General features: G+C 52.7%; 1 protein-coding gene across 1 annotated transcript in view; it reads right to left on the bottom strand.

Annotated features, from left to right (window-relative positions):
* The window catches only part of LOC144165177 (glutathione hydrolase-like YwrD proenzyme), a 118,058-nt gene that overhangs the window by 57,121 nt on the left and 41,464 nt on the right, over positions 1-19,473 (bottom strand). The window contains exons 5-6 of the mRNA XM_077695288.1: positions 9,751-10,163; positions 51-207 (exon numbers count right to left, since the gene is read on the bottom strand). Coding sequence (XP_077551414.1) covers positions 51-207; positions 9,751-10,163 — 570 coding nt within the window. The remainder of the gene's footprint in view (positions 1-50; positions 208-9,750; positions 10,164-19,473) is intronic.

The following is a 19,473-nucleotide window of genomic DNA, read 5'->3' as shown; positions in this document are numbered from 1 at the left end:
AAACTCAGCAAAGGCTGTCGCGTCCCAGCTGAGCGCGCCTGCGCACTCACGTGCACGGCGAACCCGTGCTCCGGTACGACGGCGCAGCCGAAGCCCAGGAAGTTGCTGTTGATGAAGGCGCACACGTTGCCCCGCCAGTCGGCCGTGACCAGGAAGGTGGTGTGCGACTGCTCGCCCCCCGCCACAGGGCCCGTCCACGGGCGGGCTCTGCGCAAGGCCAATGAGAACTGGATCGGTATCAAAAAGAAACTAACCGAACTTAAGAATAGCACGTCCCCAAGGCCGAAATCATCTCATCAGCTCAAAGCACATGGTTCACGTCACACGTGAAAAGAGCAATAAATAAGAAGAAATGCATGTACTCAACAGCCAAGTTCTCTACCTTGGATGGCGATTGGGAACACTATCTCGAGGCATAAAAAAATGGAAATTTTTCCTTCAAGATTCTAAAAAAAATTTTCAGCAATGATATTATCAGCAGGTTAAAAAATACCACAAAGAAATTCTAGAAAATAATCAACCCCAAACGGGTTTCGTAAGTTACAGTAGAAATAGTTAAAGAAGGCGAATTACTTTGACCATCCTAGGTTGCCACCGAATTAAGCTCCTTTTTTAGCTGTTCTCATAGATGAAAGCTCACTACCACTTGAACTCCAACCAGCTTCTTATTACCATCACACCGGAAGGAATTGAATCTGCCATTGATCGACGTTCGAATAAATCCGCCCCAGGGCCCGATGGCATTTGTCCAAAACTGCTCCAAATGAATGAAGCAATTATATTTTGTATTTTAGCCGTAATATTTCATCAATCACTCGACACCGGTATCATAGGAGATGACTGGAGAATCGCACGCGTCATTCCCGTATTCAAATCCGGTGACCGATCGGAACTTTGAAATTATAGACCGATTTCACTAACAAGCATACCATTCCGAATTCTAGAGCATATCATATCATCAGCCATCATGACATATCTTACAAAGAACAACTTTTTTCATATTCATCAGCATGGCTTTCTTCGAGGGCGTTCGTGCGAAACCCAATTAACTGAGCTTGTAACCGACCTACATCAGGCCGTTCACGATTTATCCCAAATGCCTTATTCATCGGCTTTGCAAAAGTATTTGCTGAAGTACCTCACAAAGGCGTAATGATAAAACTTGCCCCCCGCTTAACACAAAGAGCAGCGTTATCAACTGGAATGCAACATTTTTAACCAAGCGCTATCAATACGTTTCAGTAAACGGCCACAATTCCCTTTAACAAAAGTGATATCAGGAGTGCGTCAGAGACCTGTACTGGGACCAATTTTATTTTTGGTTTACATTAAAGGGGCCCTAAATAGTCTTCCGTAGGTCGCCATTTCAATCGCGCAATCGCTAGAGTACCCCTTCACGACAACGTATACCAAATATTACACCTCTGCGTAAAGCAGGGGCAGCACAAACATACAAAAAAGATTTCACTTTCTCTCCTGGCTCACCAACCATACCTTGCCGCCACACTGCCGAGCTCTGACGCAGTTCTTTCTGGCTCTGACGCGCCTCTATGACGCACCAGACATTGCCCAGTACGGCGCCGCGAACGCGAACCACAGCGACAGCGCTCACCGTGTAACCGGAATCTACTGGGCGGGGCATGCGCATCGAGTGCTAAAAAAAAGCGCGCGCAGGGCTTAGCCCAGCCAATGACTGCACGTACACCAAGGAGGGTGATGGATTGCACTGTTTCTCTCGGTGGTCTTGCGCCGGGTCGATGACGTCGTGGCTTCCACAGTGCTTCGGAGGAGCTGCTGGAGGAGGAGAGCCCCAGGCCTTATGGGTGGCGCCTTTTAATGAGCGATAACTCGGATAATACTTAACGCATTTAAACAATTGTTTTCGGCATGACGTTCTTTGGATAGTACTGCGGATAGTGCAGTTTCCAGTAACCACTTTCGCGCCTATGGGAAGATATTCTCTGCACTGTTATCCTGATCGCTTTCTTTTCGAGTTAAAATTTCTCGCACTTCCTGGAGTAAGCCGCGTGTGGGCCTTCGCAGTTAGCACAAGTGAAGGTAGCAGAGTTGCAATTGTCCGTGGGGTGGTCCTGTGCGGCGCAGTTGGCGCAGGTTGTTTTGCCGCGGCAGGAGTTTGTGCCATGCCCGACGCGCTGGCACTTAAAGAAAAGCCGCGGGTTTGGGATGTAGGGACGGATGGAGCACCGGATAAATCCTGCATTGATATGTTTATTGAAGTGCCGAGTGGTCAAAGGTCAGGATGATGTGCTGCGTAGGAATTTCCTTATCGTCTCTACGAATATTGATGCGCCGCACAGCCGTGACGCCCTGATCCTTGAATTACTCAAGGAGGTCTGCAATCTGTTTCATTCAGCAGATCTGGCTCAGAGATCGCACCCTGGGAGCTGTTGAAGCTCCGTTGGGGTGTGACCTTGATGTCCAAATCACCCATTCGTGTCTCAGCTAGAAGCTATAAGCCTGTTACTTGTTGTTTACCTCGACAAGGACCTCACCAGTCCTTTGTTTTTTAGCTTTGTAAGAGTTTACACAAACGCCTTCACGATATTCGGCAATCAAGAAAACTGATGTTGTTGCAAGAGATTTCATAACAAGAAATCGAGAGTAGTTTTCCGGTTCAGGAAAGGTTAAGGATGGCAATGGGGCAAAAGATACTTCGGTGCGGCCCCTTTTCAAGGACCGATCATATTGGGGGGGGGGGGGGTTAGACAATACCATATAGCATAGTATAAAAGTAGGGAGACGGAGGTACTTTCTTCGCCAGCCTTACCCTGATAGCTGAACAGGTCCTGGAGCTCCCTGCCTGGTAAACAGACAGGGAGCCCATCAGCCGGAGCTTGACTTGGGCTCCGACGGCCACCGCTCGTGGTTTCTTACCCTTTACCTTCAAACACATCACCACGGTAGGTCACAGCTTATTATGGGGGGGCTCGCGGTCCGCGGTGTCGCCAATACCGACCCCAAGATTGTTAAACGTGCCCTCTGCGGGAGGTCGAATGATCAAGCGAGTGACCTCCAAAAACCACGGAATGATGCAGTCCAGAGCCACTAAGCTGGTACAAGCCTTTGTAACAGTCTCTAGATACACGTATGTTGCTCCTTTTCTAAACCGCATACCCAGAGAGAGGGACAGACTAGGCCGGGCTCTTCGTAAGTGCCCCAAACTATCTTTGGGCCTCCCAGTATCTACGTCCAACGAGCGCCTAATGGCTCTTGGGGTCGATAATACCACGATAGAGCTCAAAGATGCGCAACAGGTGCTCCTCACGTGGACAAAAACAAGCAGAGCCACCCTAAATAGACAAGACATAACCTCTCAGACAATGGTGAAAGATCGATTCGATATCCCCCAGAAATAAGAGAACGCATTTACGTCCATCCCCTTATCAGACACATGCACCCAGAACACGATCAAGTCCGCGGAGCACTCTGGGCCCAATACCTGTACAAAGCGTGGGAATCCCACCCTGCTGCAATCTACGTGGATGGTGCCGGACCCACCAATGGGGTGACCACAGCAGCAGTTTGCTCGTGCAGTGGTAACCCCATTGCAACGGCATCATCAAAACGACGGATCCGACCCGCGAGGAAGAGGTCGCCATCGCCCTGGCTATCTCTGCCCATCCTCGCGCCAGTATACTACCAGCTTCCTAAGAGACTTGCCGAAATTTTCTCAGGGGCAGGATATGTCGCCAGGCCCTTCGCATAATGGCGAATCAGCCGCCTGAAGGACGACGACGAAGTGCCTCTTCTGTAGGACGCTGGTTCTTTCGTCTGCGACTATTTGTGGTATTTTTTGCTCTCAACCCGCGTTACAGCGCTTTTTTCTGAGCTGTGATGGACGGGGATCCCCCGGAGGAGCCGTGCGACGTCGATCCACCGGCAGGCGCTGCCTCCAGAAAGCGCGCCGGCCTCCCAACTGACACGGACACCGAGGACACCGAGCTGTACTCAGCGCCCAGCGATGGTGATTCCGACGATGGCTTGCAAGTGTACCTTGGAAAAAAGGCGAAAAGAAGGATCCTCACGGCATCTTCGCGGTCGAGCACCTCGACAGTGAAGCCCGTGCCTAGACACCCTGTGCACACTATCCTGTTCGTGCCAGAGGCCAAGACAGATAACTTGAGGATGCTTAACAAGCAGGCAGTCTCCGCGTTCCTCGAGGCCGCTGTACCTGGAGAAGTCAAAGACGTCAGGGTTAATCCCCGACGAAATATCTTGGCTATCGACGTGGAGCACCGGAGTGCGCTGGAGGTCTTGCGGAAGATTACGTCACTGCAAGACATAAAAGTGCGAGCCCATGACACTCCGTATGAAGACACGACGGTAGGCGTCATTTATGACGTCGATGCGTCTATCCCCGAGAAGGACCTGCCAATACTAATCAAACCTGCACATGAAGGTATTATCATCCGACGCGTGAGCCGCATTGGTACGTCCAGGTGCCTGAAGATAGTTTTCAAGGGCGACAGCCTTCCTGCCCACGTTAAGGTGGGACATTTCCGTCAGCCTGTCCGACCATATGTTCCAAAACCCCTCCAGTGCCACAAGTGCATGAAGATTGGCCATGTCGCTGCTGTCTGTGGGAGCGCCACTGTATGTCCCAAATGTGCTGGGCCGCACAAGGCTAGCGACTGCAGTGAAGGCACCCTGAAGTTGGCCAACTGTGAGGGACCTCATGATGCCTCATCGAAGAAGTGCCCACGCATGAAGAGGGAGGTCGCTGTCTTGAAACAGATGGTGAGGGATCACTCCACGCACAAGGAGGCTGCTGCGACGGTACGACAGCGGCAGCGCCACCGATCTCGACGCCGGAGGCCTTCAAAGAAGCCTGACCATTTTACACCCAACTCCTCTATGCAAGCGGATCCTCCACCAGTGCAACAAACACTTCGCCCACCGCTACCACCGCGGCGCCCGCTTCCGCCGCCTCCGCCACCCCCGGTCCAGCAGGAGTCGCCGAGCAGGCATCGGAAGGAGTCTCAACCCATGTCGGTTGACACGTGGCCCCAACTGCCACCGATTGTACCTCCGACTGAGCCCCAACGCTCAGGGCAGAAGACAGTCATGCGATCTTCCGCCCCGGCTTCAGGCCCAGATATGCAAGTCGTAGCGGTCTTAAGGTCCGTCATGAATGCCATCCGCACGTTACTGAATAACATAAACACTCCATCAGCGTTGAGTGCGCTACAAGTACTGGAGGCCCTGGAGCAAGTACTCGCAACCTTCGGGTGAACAAGTGCAATGGCTAATGTGCACCCTTCGTTCAGTGCGGATGTCAAGGGCGCTTCCATATTTCAGTGGAACGCCAGAGGTCTGCTGCCACGCATCTCTGATCTCCGGCAATTTGTGTTTACGAAGTCGATCCCCATCCTCGTCATCTGTGAGCCGAAACTGTATAAACCTATTAGGCTATCAGGTTATGAACTTTTTCAATCAGCCACATTCCGGGAGCCCAGCAAGGTCGCGGTTTTCATCAGACGTGAGCTCACCTACGTGCACCATCCTGTACAGCCTCACAATAATAACGAGTACGTCTGCCTGACCATCAGGAAACGCAAGCTCACCTTCACACTCGTGGGTGCGTACATACACCCAACATCTCGTTTTGATCGCAAGAGGCTGGAGGGCATACTAAGCACAACGACTGGTCCATGGGTCGTTACGGGGGATTTCAATGCACACCACTTGCTTTGGGGAAGCTCAGGCATTAACAGCAAAGGCCGGAGCCTGGTGTCCTTTGCCTCAGACCATGGCCTGTGCTTACTGAACGATGGAAGTCCTACTTTTTTACGTGGCACGAACTACGGCAGTTGCTTGGACCTAACGTTTGTGTCGCAATGCTTATCCGGCCGTACACAATGGTTTCCAGACATAGAAACCCATGGAAGCGACCATATTCCGACTTATTTGAAGATTCATGGTCTACAAAGTCGCTTCGACCGCAACGTTATTCAGGTGACCAATTGGTCACAATTTCAATCCAAGATGGAAGATTTTTGTGGGGGCGACGAGCCTGGAGATCTGGAGTCTGCCATTGGAAGTACGCTAGTTGCTTGCAAACGTTCCGTCCGGCTGTCTCCTAAAATCACAGAGTTCGACATAGAGCTGGAACGCCTTAGAGCTGTCCGCCGGCGCGCCGAACGAAGATACAGACGTACGAAGTCTCTCCAAGATTTAAGAGATGCGAGAAGGACGCACAAAAAGATCCAACGCCGCATTATCCAAGTGCAAGCGCAGCGTTGGAAGTCCTTTTGCGAATCACTCGACCCTCAGAAGTCTTTGTCTGGAATATGGAGAACTGTGCGAGGGCTAATGACCCCCGTGCAACAGCGCTCCCCATTCAAGGCTCTGGCTCTTCACCAGAAACGCGGGGAGCTCGAAGTAGCACAGGACTTCTGCGTTCGGATCGCCAGTGGAACAGGTCCTGCTGGTTCATCACTTGCCACTGACACTCCCGCTTCGCGGGATTCTCGGATGGACGTGCCGTTTTTAATGGAAGAGCTCGAGGCGGCATTGGCTCTCTGCACCCGATCGTTATCGCCTGGGCCAGATGGAGTCACCTATGCTGCCCTCTGTCACCTTGGCAATGGCGCCCTGCACGCCCTTTTGAACTACTTCAACGACCTATGGCGTGATGGCATAGTCCCTGAAAAATGGGGGTCTAGCCGCCTTGTTCCGCTCCTGAAACCTGGAAAATCTCTGCTGGACCCGGCGGCATACCGACCCATAGCACTTGCCAGTTGCGTTGGCAAGCTTATGGAGCGAGTTATCCTTGCACGCCTGGAGTGGTTCCTGGAACACTACAACGTCTACCCTAGAGTCATGGCTGGTTTCCGTCGTGGCCGTTCTTCTATCGACTGCGTTATCGACCTGGTGACCTTTGTGCAGCAGCAGAGACGCATCAAGCGCATATGCGCTGCACTCTTTCTGGACGTGAAAGGAGCGTATGACAACGTGGAGCATGAGCCATTCTTAAAGCGCTGCGGGCAGTGGGGCTTGGCGGCCGCGTCTACCAGTGGGTGCGAAGTTACCTCTCGGGGAGGTCATTCTTTGTAATGACTCAAGATGGCCCAACGTGAATACACTACACCCAACGCGGTGTCCCCCAGGGAGGCGTCTTGAGCCCCACGTTGTTCAACCTGACTCTCATCGGCCTCGCAAGCTCCCTCCCAAGAACGGTTCATCTGTCGATTTACGCGGATGATATTTGCATCTGGGCAGATGGAGTGACTCGACGGCACGTGCGCGCGCGCCTGCAAAAGGCTGCAGATTTGACAAACAGCTATCTGCACAAGCAAGGGTTGGAAGTGTCTTCCAGCAAATGCGCAGTGCTTGCGTTCTCACGGAAGCCTATGTACGCATACCCTTTGACTCTCCGAAAACTTGCTCGGGAGACCACGCTATCGAAATGGAGCACCCAAGAGTTCACGAGCGCTCGTATCCATGCCCTGGACCCCCATCTTCAGCGCCCCCTCCCATTAGGCCTCCCACGATCTGATGCAACCATTCTTTGTCGCCTCTGGCTTGGAGTCGCATTCACAAATGCTTACTCCTATTTGATTGGAATGGCAGCCAGTGAGGCGTGCGAAGTCTGTGAAACACCAGAGACCATACGACATGTCCTCTGCGATTGTCCACGATTTTCAACCGAACGCAGCCAGCTCTCTGCGACTCTACGAAAGTTAGACTCTCGGCGCCCGTTTTCTGAGGAGAGACAATCCTGGGCCACTGGCCTTCTCCGTCGTCTGCGGACAAGGCGACAAAAGCGCTCCTGTGTTTCCTCAAAACGACGGAATTGCACAAAAGACTGTAGCGCAAGACTACTCTCTACGAACTGTCTGAACTTTAGACAATGTCTATAGTGTCCTATCGCTGGGCAGACCACTCCACGCTCTGTCCGTACCTTTCCCCTTCTTTTTCTGTTTTCCTCTTTTTCCTCATTGTTCCCCTTTCCCCCGTGCAGGATAGCATACTAGGCCGTAGCCTGGTTAACATTCCTGCCTTTCCTTTACTTTTTCTCTCTCTCTCAGCCGCCTGAATGCGCAAAGATCATATTGTTTCCGGGTCATCAGGGACAGACCGGGGGGAACGTCGCCGCGCACGCGTTGACTCCCCAGGCAAGGGAGCCAGCCGATCACCTTCACCCCCTTCACTGCGTACCGCCTACAGGGAGATACTGCTTGAATAGAGTCTCAGCCGGAGGAGATTTCCAGCCTCGTATCCCTCGCTCACAAGAATGCAGGAGGTGTTGCTCCGACAGCTTCACACAAAGACACTTCCAATTCCCGCAACCCTACACAAATACTACCCGGACATCTACCCAACACCACAGTGCCCGCACTGTGACCAGACGGGAGATTTACTCCACACGATGTGGCACTGCACACAAAATCACAACACGAAGAACATTACACCGAACAACAGATCCACGACACATTGGGAGGCCACCCTGCTCAACCCGCATACAGCTTGCCAAAAATGGCTCAAATACCAGGATGAGAGAGCTACCCGTCGGCCACCGGCAGCCCCGGAATAAAGGGCCCGACCATGGCGCTGAGCAAATAAAGTTTCCCTCTCTCTCGCTGCTTCCCCGTTCGCCGCTAATGCGAGCCACGTGATATTTACGCACGACGTTAAATTATGATTTTCAACAGCACGCTATCCAGCGGCGGCGACGCGTTGTGAGATTATAGCAGAGTAGCGCGAGTGGCCGCGCGTTCGCTGATCCCGCATTCACTTGCTAAGACGCAGCAGATATGCGCCGTGGCTGAGAAAAGTGCAGCTCGCGCTGCGCCCCAATTTCGCATAGGGAGTATAGTATTGTCAGTGCATTTTTTAAATGCAGAGCATTTCTTTAACTCACGATGTCACCCGGCGTTGTCGGCGTGCCTCGGCGTCGCAACAGCCGTTCCAGGTGCGCCCTCTCCCCCACTCCTCCTCTCCCGCATCACGCTACTCTCCTCGCTCTCAACAACAGGTCCGCACCCGTCCCCCTACACTATATAAAAAATAATACTTACCGGCGCGTGGTTTCGATCCCACGACCCTGCGGGCGGAACGCAAGGTACATGGTGCTGTATACCCTCTGCGCCACAAAGCCGACACAGAATGGAAGGCTACGAACGCGCCTTATATACTTGACTCATTCAAACTACGTCAAGAAGCTGCTGATACAACGCATTTACTACCTGTGGGCGGAACGCGAGGTACATGGTGCTCTTCCCACTGCGCCACAAAGCCGACACAGAATGGAAGGCTACGAACGCGCCTTATATCCTTGACTCATTCAAACTACGTCAAGAAGCTGCTAACAACGCATTCACTACCACCAACTCCCCAAACACTAAACGTTAACGCAATACACCCACCCCCCTATGCGACGCATTTACTCGAGTCCCCCTCGCGGGGAGATGGGCCCTTTTTGTTACGTGTATGCAGGAACGCCTTCGGGCAAGGCCAACTTTATCGCGAATGCTCAGCAGGAAACGCTGTAAGTGTACGTGTGCCCCTTAGGAAGGACCTTGGGCTACGCGGAAGAGAAATAAAATTCCCTTTACTACTTCCACCTACACTGTTTGACAGCCCTGCGACGAGCGCTATAGCGCGTTCGAAAGTTGTCACAGAACGGAATGGCTCAGCACTTTCGACACGTAACCCTAGTTCAGCGAATGTCATTTCGAGTGTGGACATCGTACCCGTTTCCTTGGCGCTGGCCCAAGACGTGCTTACCGGTCCGGGTCCAGTGGCGGCCGGCTGGCGGCGTGCTCCTTGGCAGCCAGGCGACCGTCCCTGGCGGCGGGGCCCCCGTGCGCCACCCAGGCGAGGCCGTCGGCCAGCGCGGTCCGCAGGGCCTCGACGAGCAGGTGCTGGTAGGAGCCGCAGTCTCTGCCGCGCAGCGTGAATCCCTCCAGCAGGTTGAGCGCCTCGAGGAGCACGCTGCCGTGGCTGGGCAGGGGCGCGGTGTGCACGCGCACTCCCCGGTACGTGGTGCTCGCCGGCTCGACCAGGCCGTCGCCGCCCTCTCGCAGGTGCCGCGCCAGGTCGGCGGCGCTGAGCACGCCGCCCGCGGCGTGCACGGCACCCGACACGGCCTCGGCCACGGCTCCCGCGTAGAAGGCGGACGGGCCCTCGCGGCCCAAACGCTGCAGCACGTGCCAAATGTCCGCATCATGCCAAGTGGGTGGAACTTTGCGTTCCACAATGAGTCTACTCCTGCCGTTCGCTAGCACGCGGCAACTTTCTCCGCATGCAGCACGTGGGTCGGTTTCTGCGGAGCGCACCGCGCACATGCGTCCATTAGCGCTTTCAAACAGGCGTGTATCCAAACAGCGGCCCGTTTGACCGATCTACACACTAATGCAGTTCGTCCGGATCTTGGAGGGAACCACCAGGCGGCAGGGTACAGAGTTATATGACAGCAGCAAGATCAATGAAGCTTCAGTTTGATTTGCAAGCGTGAACAAAAGACGCGGGAAATTGTGGAGGCTGCTCAAATTGCAAGAATGAGTGACAAGTCTACCAGTTCGCCCTCCGTATCAATGCAAAACTTTGGAGTTAATTATCTGGGCGTCACTTTGCTGTGTGTGGGATCAGAGTCATTGCGTGCCGTATACTGTCTGCGTTATTTCTTTTGTTCGTCTGTACATATTTGCGGGTTTCAGTAAAACCCTCGGTCGATAGCATTTGTTCCCCTCCCTTTGCGTCCTTCCTTTCGCGCCTTGTTTCATCCGCACCGTTACCGATTCGCCCAGTTTCCGTACATGCGTCAGTTCAAACCACCGGTTTTCGGCAGCACTATGTTCCGACTACAACGCCTTTGTTCGAGGATGATATGCTTGCACCTCTTGGCTGACAGAACATGGTCATGCCGCCGCCGTAGTTGCTCGGTTTCCCGTACTGACTTCGTTGGCCCAAGAATAAAGATTCGCTACGACCTTCGCAGCTGCCACGTGGCCTTCGCGCTTTTTCATTTTGTCTGAGTCTGGACAGTTGTTCGACTCCGAGAGCTGTCGACAAAGCTTCTGCGGAAATATTGCGGACGGCACAGCTTAGCGAGGGAACTTACGAGGTGCCGTTGTTGCCAGACGTGTTAAGCTTTCGACCTGAGACGGTTCACGTGGTCCGCATGAAAGCGTTCGTTTCGCGATGAGGTGACGGCGCAGGCATCTCGTTTTCGGTACCTACATCCCCTTCAGCGTCGGGACGATGCTCCTCTGGGAGAGGGATAGTGTCGCGTGTGGAATTCGTGTTGAAGCAAAATGACCACGCCGATGCCGAATAGCCAGCCTCACCGATGCCCAGCTTCGAAAAGAAAACAATGGCGATTTGCGGTGCGCGGTGTTCTTCATCTCACCGCGTCTCGGCGTCAGGCACAAGTTCGCCTAAATGCAGCCTGTCTGCCGCTGTTTTCTTGATGACCTTTGAGTTGCGACCATATTCTTCTCCGGCTGACAAACACCGCCAAGTATTGGTACCGTTTCATGCAGAGGTCCGCCGACTCACTCATGAGTCCACTCATTTAGACTCATTTGGGCTCATACTCACACGTGAGTTTGAGCTTGACCGAGCGTGAGGCTATTATAACATGGTGAGTTTGAGCCTGAGTGAGTTTGAACCGAGTGAGCCTGAGTGATTTTGATGAGCCAGAGTGATGCCGAGTGAGTTTGAGCTCGAGTGAGTTTGACGACGCCTGAGGTACAAGTCCATTTGAGGTCTGAGTTCATTTTACCGAGGCTATTTTACTGAGTGCTCTACCGAAGCTATCGAGTATTACCTTAGTTTCCCGCATAATAATTTTCAGGCCCATGATCCTACTCTGCTTGCCCAGGGCGGTAAGCATGCTTTCCGATTCGTTCCACGGGCTACTTGGAAAGGCAACGTCATCAGCAAATCTGAGGTTACTGAGGTATCCTCCATTAACCCTTACTCCATTAACCCTAACGAAACCCTCGTCAAACTTGAAAAGTGGACACAAGAAAACCTGCTAAAAATAAATGTGCAGAAAACCAAGGCAGTACTATTTCACGACCGAAATAAAAATATAACAATAAAACAAATTCTCCTTCTGAAATCAGACCCAGTTGAAATAGTTCCCTGCATGAAAACATTAGGTGTTATGTTTCTCAAGACCATGTCCTGGGACGAGCATAAACGGTTTGGCAAAGTCTCTCACAAATATTCGGACTCGTATACAGAAACGCAAGTTTACTGCCACGTAATGTAATGATGTTACTATACAACACCTTATTCTGTTCTAGGCTCAACTGTTGCCATTTAATCTGGGCCTCAACGACACAAACAAATCTACAAAAGTTGCACATTCTCCAAAAACGGGTTTTGCGCGCTGTCGCCAATGTCCCGGCGCACTTTCCTTCTGCACCTTTATTCTACACCTATAATTCTACACCTATAAGGCCTGTTACTAGGGCTTATGATTACCGCCTATGCAAACAGTATAATCAAGACCTGAAAAATAATACCGGGTTTTTGGGCCAGCTAGCAAAGCTAAAAGAACACTCTACCCCATATAGCACGCGACATTTCGAGAGATGGAAAGTTGACACATGTAGGACAACATACGGACTACAAATGTTAAAAAACCGGCTGCCAAGAGTGCCTAATACACTGCTTCAGGGAAACATCGACCCGAAAAGATTACTTTCAGGAAACTTCGCGAGTACTTTGGAAACTGAAAAACGAAAACAGAAAAACCGTCTCACCAACGCTATCTTTTTGCTACTATATGTGTGCACGTCTTGCTGCACAGCTGTTAACTGTAGGACTGTCGTCAGAATGAAAGTGTCTTTTTGAAAGAAACATTTGTGCACCTAGCTTTGTTACCGGCGTAATTTTTTGTGAACTGTTTGATATGATGTTATGTATATGTGTGTTATGTTTCGGCACATGTGGCTTGTATTCCCGAGTTTTGTAATGCCATACCGGTGAATTTGAATGTGTTGTTTCGCTTTATGTCCGCCTAATTTTCATTCGAATGCGTTTTATATGGTTTATAGCTTTTATGTCCAATTTTATGATTTTATTGACCACTGCCTAAAACCGCCAATGTGGGGGCCTGCGGCCTTGTCAAGCTGCCTTTATGACAGCTTTTTCCGCGGGCCTCCAGCGTCACGTATGCGTTATGTACGTCATGCGAACAAAGGCTTATTATTATTATGATTATTATTATTATTATGTGGCACGTTACTGCCGCCGTGGCATGACGGGTGCGCGCAAGGCATCGTGGCCCTTACCCTATACGCCAACACCGCCCATGGAGCACGCTCCGACCCGGCTGCCGACGACTGCTCCGTCTGATAACCGCGACTTCATCAGCCGTCGTTCGCTTTCCCCATGACGCCGCTCACTCTCTCCGATGCGCCGTCGTTCTTCCAACGATGACCCAGAAAATTAGACGCCGCAGTTTCGGAGGCGCAAACTGCGTCGACGTCGAAATGCCCAAGTCCTCATTGTTCGCCGTCCAATGTAATCGAAGTGTGTGTAGATGGTGTTGCTACCCTGGAGCTTATTGACACGGGAGCTGCGGTGTCTGTTATTGACGCGAAACTTTGCCGAATGCTACTAAAAGTGACGACACCTATAGGTGGTGTTACTCTCCCAACCGCTAGTGCACAACCGTTGGAGCCGCTGGCTGCATGCACAATTCAAGGGGTTGTGCACGTAGTCGAGCTCATCGTTTTGTCGGCGTGCTCTCACAACATGATTCTAGGATGGGACTTTTTGTCGCGCCACCACGCCATCATTGACTGTGATCGCGCTGAAGTTGAGCTGCTTCCGGAGGTAGAAAACCCGCAGGATGAGGCAACCGCCAAGTTGCGTGTCAACGACAACACGAACATTCCGCCTGGCTCATCTGTGCTTGTGCTGTTGTCGTGCAACAGTCGTCTTGGCGCCATCCGGTCTTATTTGTGCTCGCAAAGGGTTGTCGCTGCCGTTCGTCGTTCTTGATATTGCAACTGCTGCCGGCACAATGCTTATTTCGAACCCGACGTCGTTCCCTGCCACGCTTTTCCGCGGCGAATGCCTTGGCGCTGTAGAAGTGCATCCCGGTCTAGTTGTCAGTGTATTCAAGGAATCGACGCCCGTTGACATCACTGCACTTGGTATTCAGTCTACACCTGATGACAGACACCCTTTTGAGAAGCGCCATTGACGACGACCTTCCTTCGGCCGACCGTGACGAGCTACTTACTCTTCTACACCGCCTCACTTCATCCTACGACACCGCGTTGGGCCGCACGTCGACTGTGTGTCATGAGATCGACACCGGCACGCACGCGCCGTTGCGACAGCGACCCTATCGCGTGTCCTCCACCGAACGGCGTGTCATTGACGAACAAGTCGCGGACATGCTGAAACGCAACGTCATTTGACCATCCGTGAGTCCTTGGGCTTCTCCTGTGGTTCTCGTTAAAAAAAAGGACGGTTCTATTTGATTCTGTGTGGATTATCCTCGCCTGAACAAAATGACGGACAAGGACGTTTACCCGCTGCCTCGCATAGACGACGCGCTCGACTGCCTGCAAGGAGCCGAGTTTTTCTCGTCATTAGAATTTAAATCCGGCTACTGGCAAGTGCCCATGGCCGACGCTGATCGTTCAAAGACGGCTTTTACGGCGCCCGATGGCCTTTACGAGTTCATCGTCATGCCGTTCGGACTCTGTAATGCGCCGGCCACATTCGAACGAATGATGGACAACGTACTGCGAGGCTTGAAATGGAAAACGTGTCTCTGCTATTTAGACGACATAGTCGTGTTTTCGCATGATTTTGCAACCCATCTCACACGCCTCAAACAAGTGCTATCATGCCTTGCCTCCGCTGGTCTGCAGCTGAACCTTAAGAAGTGCCGCTTCGCTGCTCGAAAACTCACCATTTTAGGAAACGTTGTCTCAGAAGACGGTGTCCTCCCGAACCCGGGAAAACTTCGTGCCGTGTTGGAGTTTCCGAAGCCAACCATGCGGCCCAGCATGGTTGGCTTTACTTCAGGCCCAGCGCGGCCTTCCGACCTCGATTTCTACGGCCCACTCCCAAGCAGAGCCGCCGGTAACCGCTGGATCATCGTCGCCGGTGATCACTTAACGCGGTATGCCGAAACAGCTGCGCTATCGGCCGCCTCGGCTCGGGACGTTGCGTCTTTCCTTCTACGCCGTTTTGTTCTTCGGCACGGCGCTCCTCGCGAACTACTGAGCGACAGAGGCCGCGCCTTTCTATCCGGAGTCGTGGAGGCCCTTCTAGCCGAGTGCCACGTGGTCCACCGAAAGAGCACGTCCTACCACCCCCAGACTAATGGCAAGACCGAAAGATTTAACCGCACACTTGGCGATATGATCGCCATGTACGTCTCCTCGGACCACTCTGAGACCTCGTTCTTCCTTTCGTGACGTATGCTTATAATACGGCCACGCAGGCGACCACACTATTCTCGCCGTTCTTTTTACTCTATGGTCGTGAGCCCTCCTGAATGCTGGATACAGTACTTCCGTACCGACCTGACGCCGCCGAGTATGCACCACTGTTTGACATCGCTCGACACGCCGAGGAATGTCGCCAGCTAGCCCGAAGATTTACATCGGTAGAGCAGCAACGCCAAAAGGCGCGTCACGATGACTCCATTACTGCTCCAACATTTACGAAAGGATCACTGGTCATGCTTTCAGTAGCGTGCCCGGCTCCCGGTCTTTCGTCGAAATTTCTTTGTCAATACCAAGGGCCTTACCGAGTACTGAAACAAACGTCCCCTGTGAACTATGTTGTTGAACCCGTATCGTCCACCTCGGACTGCCGACGTCGTGGTCGCGAGATGATTCACTTCCCGAGGCTGAAGCCATACTATGACCCGTTCGTCTTGTGTTCCCCGTAGGTCGCCAAGATGGCTCCCCTTTCCGCCGGGGGTATTGTAGTAAGCATGTTGCGCCCATCAAAACTTCGATGAGCTTCGCCACAACGGGCAAATCCCCCTACGTGGACATGCTGCGCCGGATGCCGCTTGAGGAAGAGGACGCGCTCGTTCAGTGTCAGTCTCGCGAAAAGCTGGTCATTTCGGCTCACCCCGCCTGCGTCGACGCCGCGTTCGTGATTAAACAAGTCCAGCCTTCTATCGGAACGCCGACTATCTCCTTTACAATACTTCTATACACAATGTTTATTATTTACATATCGATGCAATCTTCCCGCGCCCGCTCCGATTTCAGGTTCTCCTCCCGCCGCTTGCGTGCCGCCTCTGCTACGCGGGCTCTCACTTCGGGATCCGCTATTCGACGGGCCCGCTTTGCTTCGGCTGCGTGAGCCCTCGCCGCTGCCGCCGCCTCCGGATCGATGCTGGTGCTGGCTTGCGATTGCTGCGGACGCTGGCGTCTTTCTTAGGCCTCGCGAGCTCTCCCCACGGGGTCTTGGCGGCGGGCCCGCGCCGCTGCCTTCGCTTCCAAGGTGTTCATGATGTATAGCTTGTGACGCGCCGCCTTGAGCGGCGGCGCGCCATCTAGCGGGCGACCTATGAACTATTGCACAGCTGCGTCTCTAGCGGTCGCCTCGAGAACTAGTGGACACGGTGACGGCGTGACGAGGGACTTGCCCCGAGCAAAAGGAGCTTCGCCCCTAAAAGAGCAGTCGCGCCGACCATTCCGCGTTCCCGCGAAGAGCGCGCTGCCTGCGACGCCGCGACAGACTGATTCTCAGGCCACGAGAACGGCACTGCCTGTCGGACTATTCGCCACGAGATATACACCTTGGCCTCGCGAAGGCTTTGCCGCTATCCATCTCGCCTGGAGCCTACAGAATTCGTGTTCTGGAGTCATCTAGCACGTTAGCTGCCATTATTTGGCAATCACTTGTGTTAGACATCTTCCTCGGAATTACGTAGATCGGCATCTCAACGTCAACAATCCTTCTGCAATCCTATCGAGGCCCTTTCTCGGGGCCAAGTTCGCGGCGTAATATATGGAATAGACCCAAACGATCCTGAAAGGGAACTCCTGCACAACCTTTCTTGCCGCACTCACTGGATCTTGGCTGCACGACGGACGGGGAAAAACAGCCCTCATTACGTTTGAAGGAAAGGTATCTCACGTTATGCCATGTACTACAACTGCATGATGGCAGTTGCTCCGTACATGCCAAATTCAGACATATGTAATCTGTGTCATGACATCGGGCGTAAGCCAGACAGGTGTCCCAATTCTCAACACCACCGTGGTGCCAAGTGCGACAAAGAACACGCTGATGGCATCTCAGACTGCACAGGTAGTTCTGCCCAGTGCAGGAACTGCGGTGGCTCCCTGGAAGCAATGGATCCACCTTGAAAGAAGCGCATTGAAGCAAACAAACGCATTAGAGCCAGACGGACACGTCGCCAATCGTTTAGGGGTCTATGCAGAGTGATGAATCCAGAACACCTCTCAAGAATACCACGCGCCGAATAGGATGGCGGGATTCAACCCCTCAGTACGGCACGGAACACCACTCGACATCTCTAGCAAACCAATCGGCATCAATACCACCGCAGTCGTCGCCACCACAAAGCACAGAACCCCCTCCGGTACTCACACAACCATCGGATGTCAGTTTCCGCCGGAAGGGGCGCCGTGAACCACCGCCACGAGACTCATCGATTCAATATATCCACCCTTACCACCCAACCCTTCGGCGTCAGGGTCACCGCCAGGAGACTCAGCGGCCCCCGCCATCTGGCATTACAGCTCAGAATCCTTTGCTTACGTAGGCGCAGCAGTTGACAAATGCCGATCACAACGCCCAGGGCATCCACAATCGTCACCTGAAGGATCAGGTTCAACTACCCATTCTCTTTGGCGCTTCCACCGGTGGCCCAGATCTTACAGTCCGAATCTCTCCATGAGATTCAACAATGCGGGTGGACGTTTGTCACCAAAATTCACTCCTACGCCAATCAAAAGTTAAAGTTAGAGCCATAATTGCTTTCCAGAATCAAACCACCATTAAAACCATTATTGCGGACGGAATACAGAAGGCCCTCGTGGAACGTTTGCCTCAACTCCTCCACGAAGCCGTATCAGGCCAATCCCACCTTGTCTCGGACGTGTTTGTCGATCCGCACGCTGCTCTCGCAAGCCGAATCATGCCCACTGAGGTCCTCGAAGGCGCCTGTGCTGTGCACCGTGATGATGCGTTAGACAAGTCAGCGCAACGGGTCGGGTCAACCTGTGACAGTGATGCAATGGAACTGCCGCGGACTGATCACACGATCCGTTGAGCTAAATAAACGCTTCGCAAGAGACGAGATGCCAACAATATGCTTCAAAAGGAAACAAACACTTCTAATATTACGCTGAGAGGATGCAATGAGTATAGAGCCTCTGCCATTCGAAAAACGAACAGAGGGTGAAACAACGGTGACACGTCCAGCCAGATGTCTGCAACGGTCAGGCTGCCGCTCTTGTCGCCAAGTGCGTACCGCGAACTCAACATGACACCATATATCTGTGCGACCCGAATCGGGAAGTTGTGGCGGCGGAGACTCAGCTCCGGGTTGAGACGGTTGCATTTGTTTCGGTGTACTAAAGGCCCAGGGGATAAAGCAGCCATGGAGGAACTCCCTCACGCAGACCCTGCAAGGTCACCCAGTACTTATTGGTGGGGAGCTGGCACAGCGCACATTGATATCCCGCTTCAGAGGTACCCAGCAGTTTGCCTCTATGCGACGTGCACACTCAGAAGTTTTCAACTTCCCTGAAGTTCCTACGAGCATAGCAACGTTCGTGTCCCAGCAAGACACGACCGGACCTTATTTGGGCTTCTCCAAACCTTCTCCAAACCTTCGGGGCGTGAAACCGGCGCGGCCATGACTGCGCCGCTCACGAACGTCTTGCTTTTCGTGCAGGTGCTTATCGGACCCTTTTTGCGTCAATGCCCCATCGATGCACCCATATCATTCTTGCCTTGCCGGTTTCAGCCCCAGAGCTTTTTGCAAGTGTTAGTTCAAACTTGAATGTGCGCGAAAAACCTTGCCGAAGGCGACACCATTTCTTTCTGTTTCGGCGCTGCGCATTTTATCTCCTGTTGCTTCTACTGTGCGGTGATGTCGAGCGAAACCCGGGCCCAGGGGATGATATACTAAACCAGCTCTTGAATGGACAGAAAGAGATTAAGCTTAAGTTAAAGGCTATTGGGCAATATCAACCTGATAATAAAAAGGCAATGAGCGACCTAAACGCGCGCATGGCTAAACTTGAATCGCAAATAATTAGGCTTGACGAACTGCAGAACACTGTCAGGGAGTGCAAAGAAGTCAGAGTATTGCAAGACGCTAAGCTAGAATCTCTGGTTAGTAAGGTAGATGACCTCGAAAACCGTAGCAGAAGGAGCAACTTGCTCTTTTATGGCGTGGAAGATAACGACGAGCATGAAAAGTATCAAGTGTCTGAAAAACACGTTTTGGAAATCTGTCGGTCGAACATG

The sequence above is a fragment of the Haemaphysalis longicornis genome, unplaced genomic scaffold (genome assembly GCF_048455015.1).
Source record: "Haemaphysalis longicornis isolate Haplotype H1 unplaced genomic scaffold, Haemaphysalis longicornis Haplotype H1 scaffold_14, whole genome shotgun sequence".
Taxonomy (NCBI): domain Eukaryota; kingdom Metazoa; phylum Arthropoda; class Arachnida; order Ixodida; family Ixodidae; genus Haemaphysalis; species Haemaphysalis longicornis.
The sequence above is the reverse complement of the archived record's forward strand: the minus strand, read 5'-3'. Positions and strand labels throughout refer to the sequence as shown.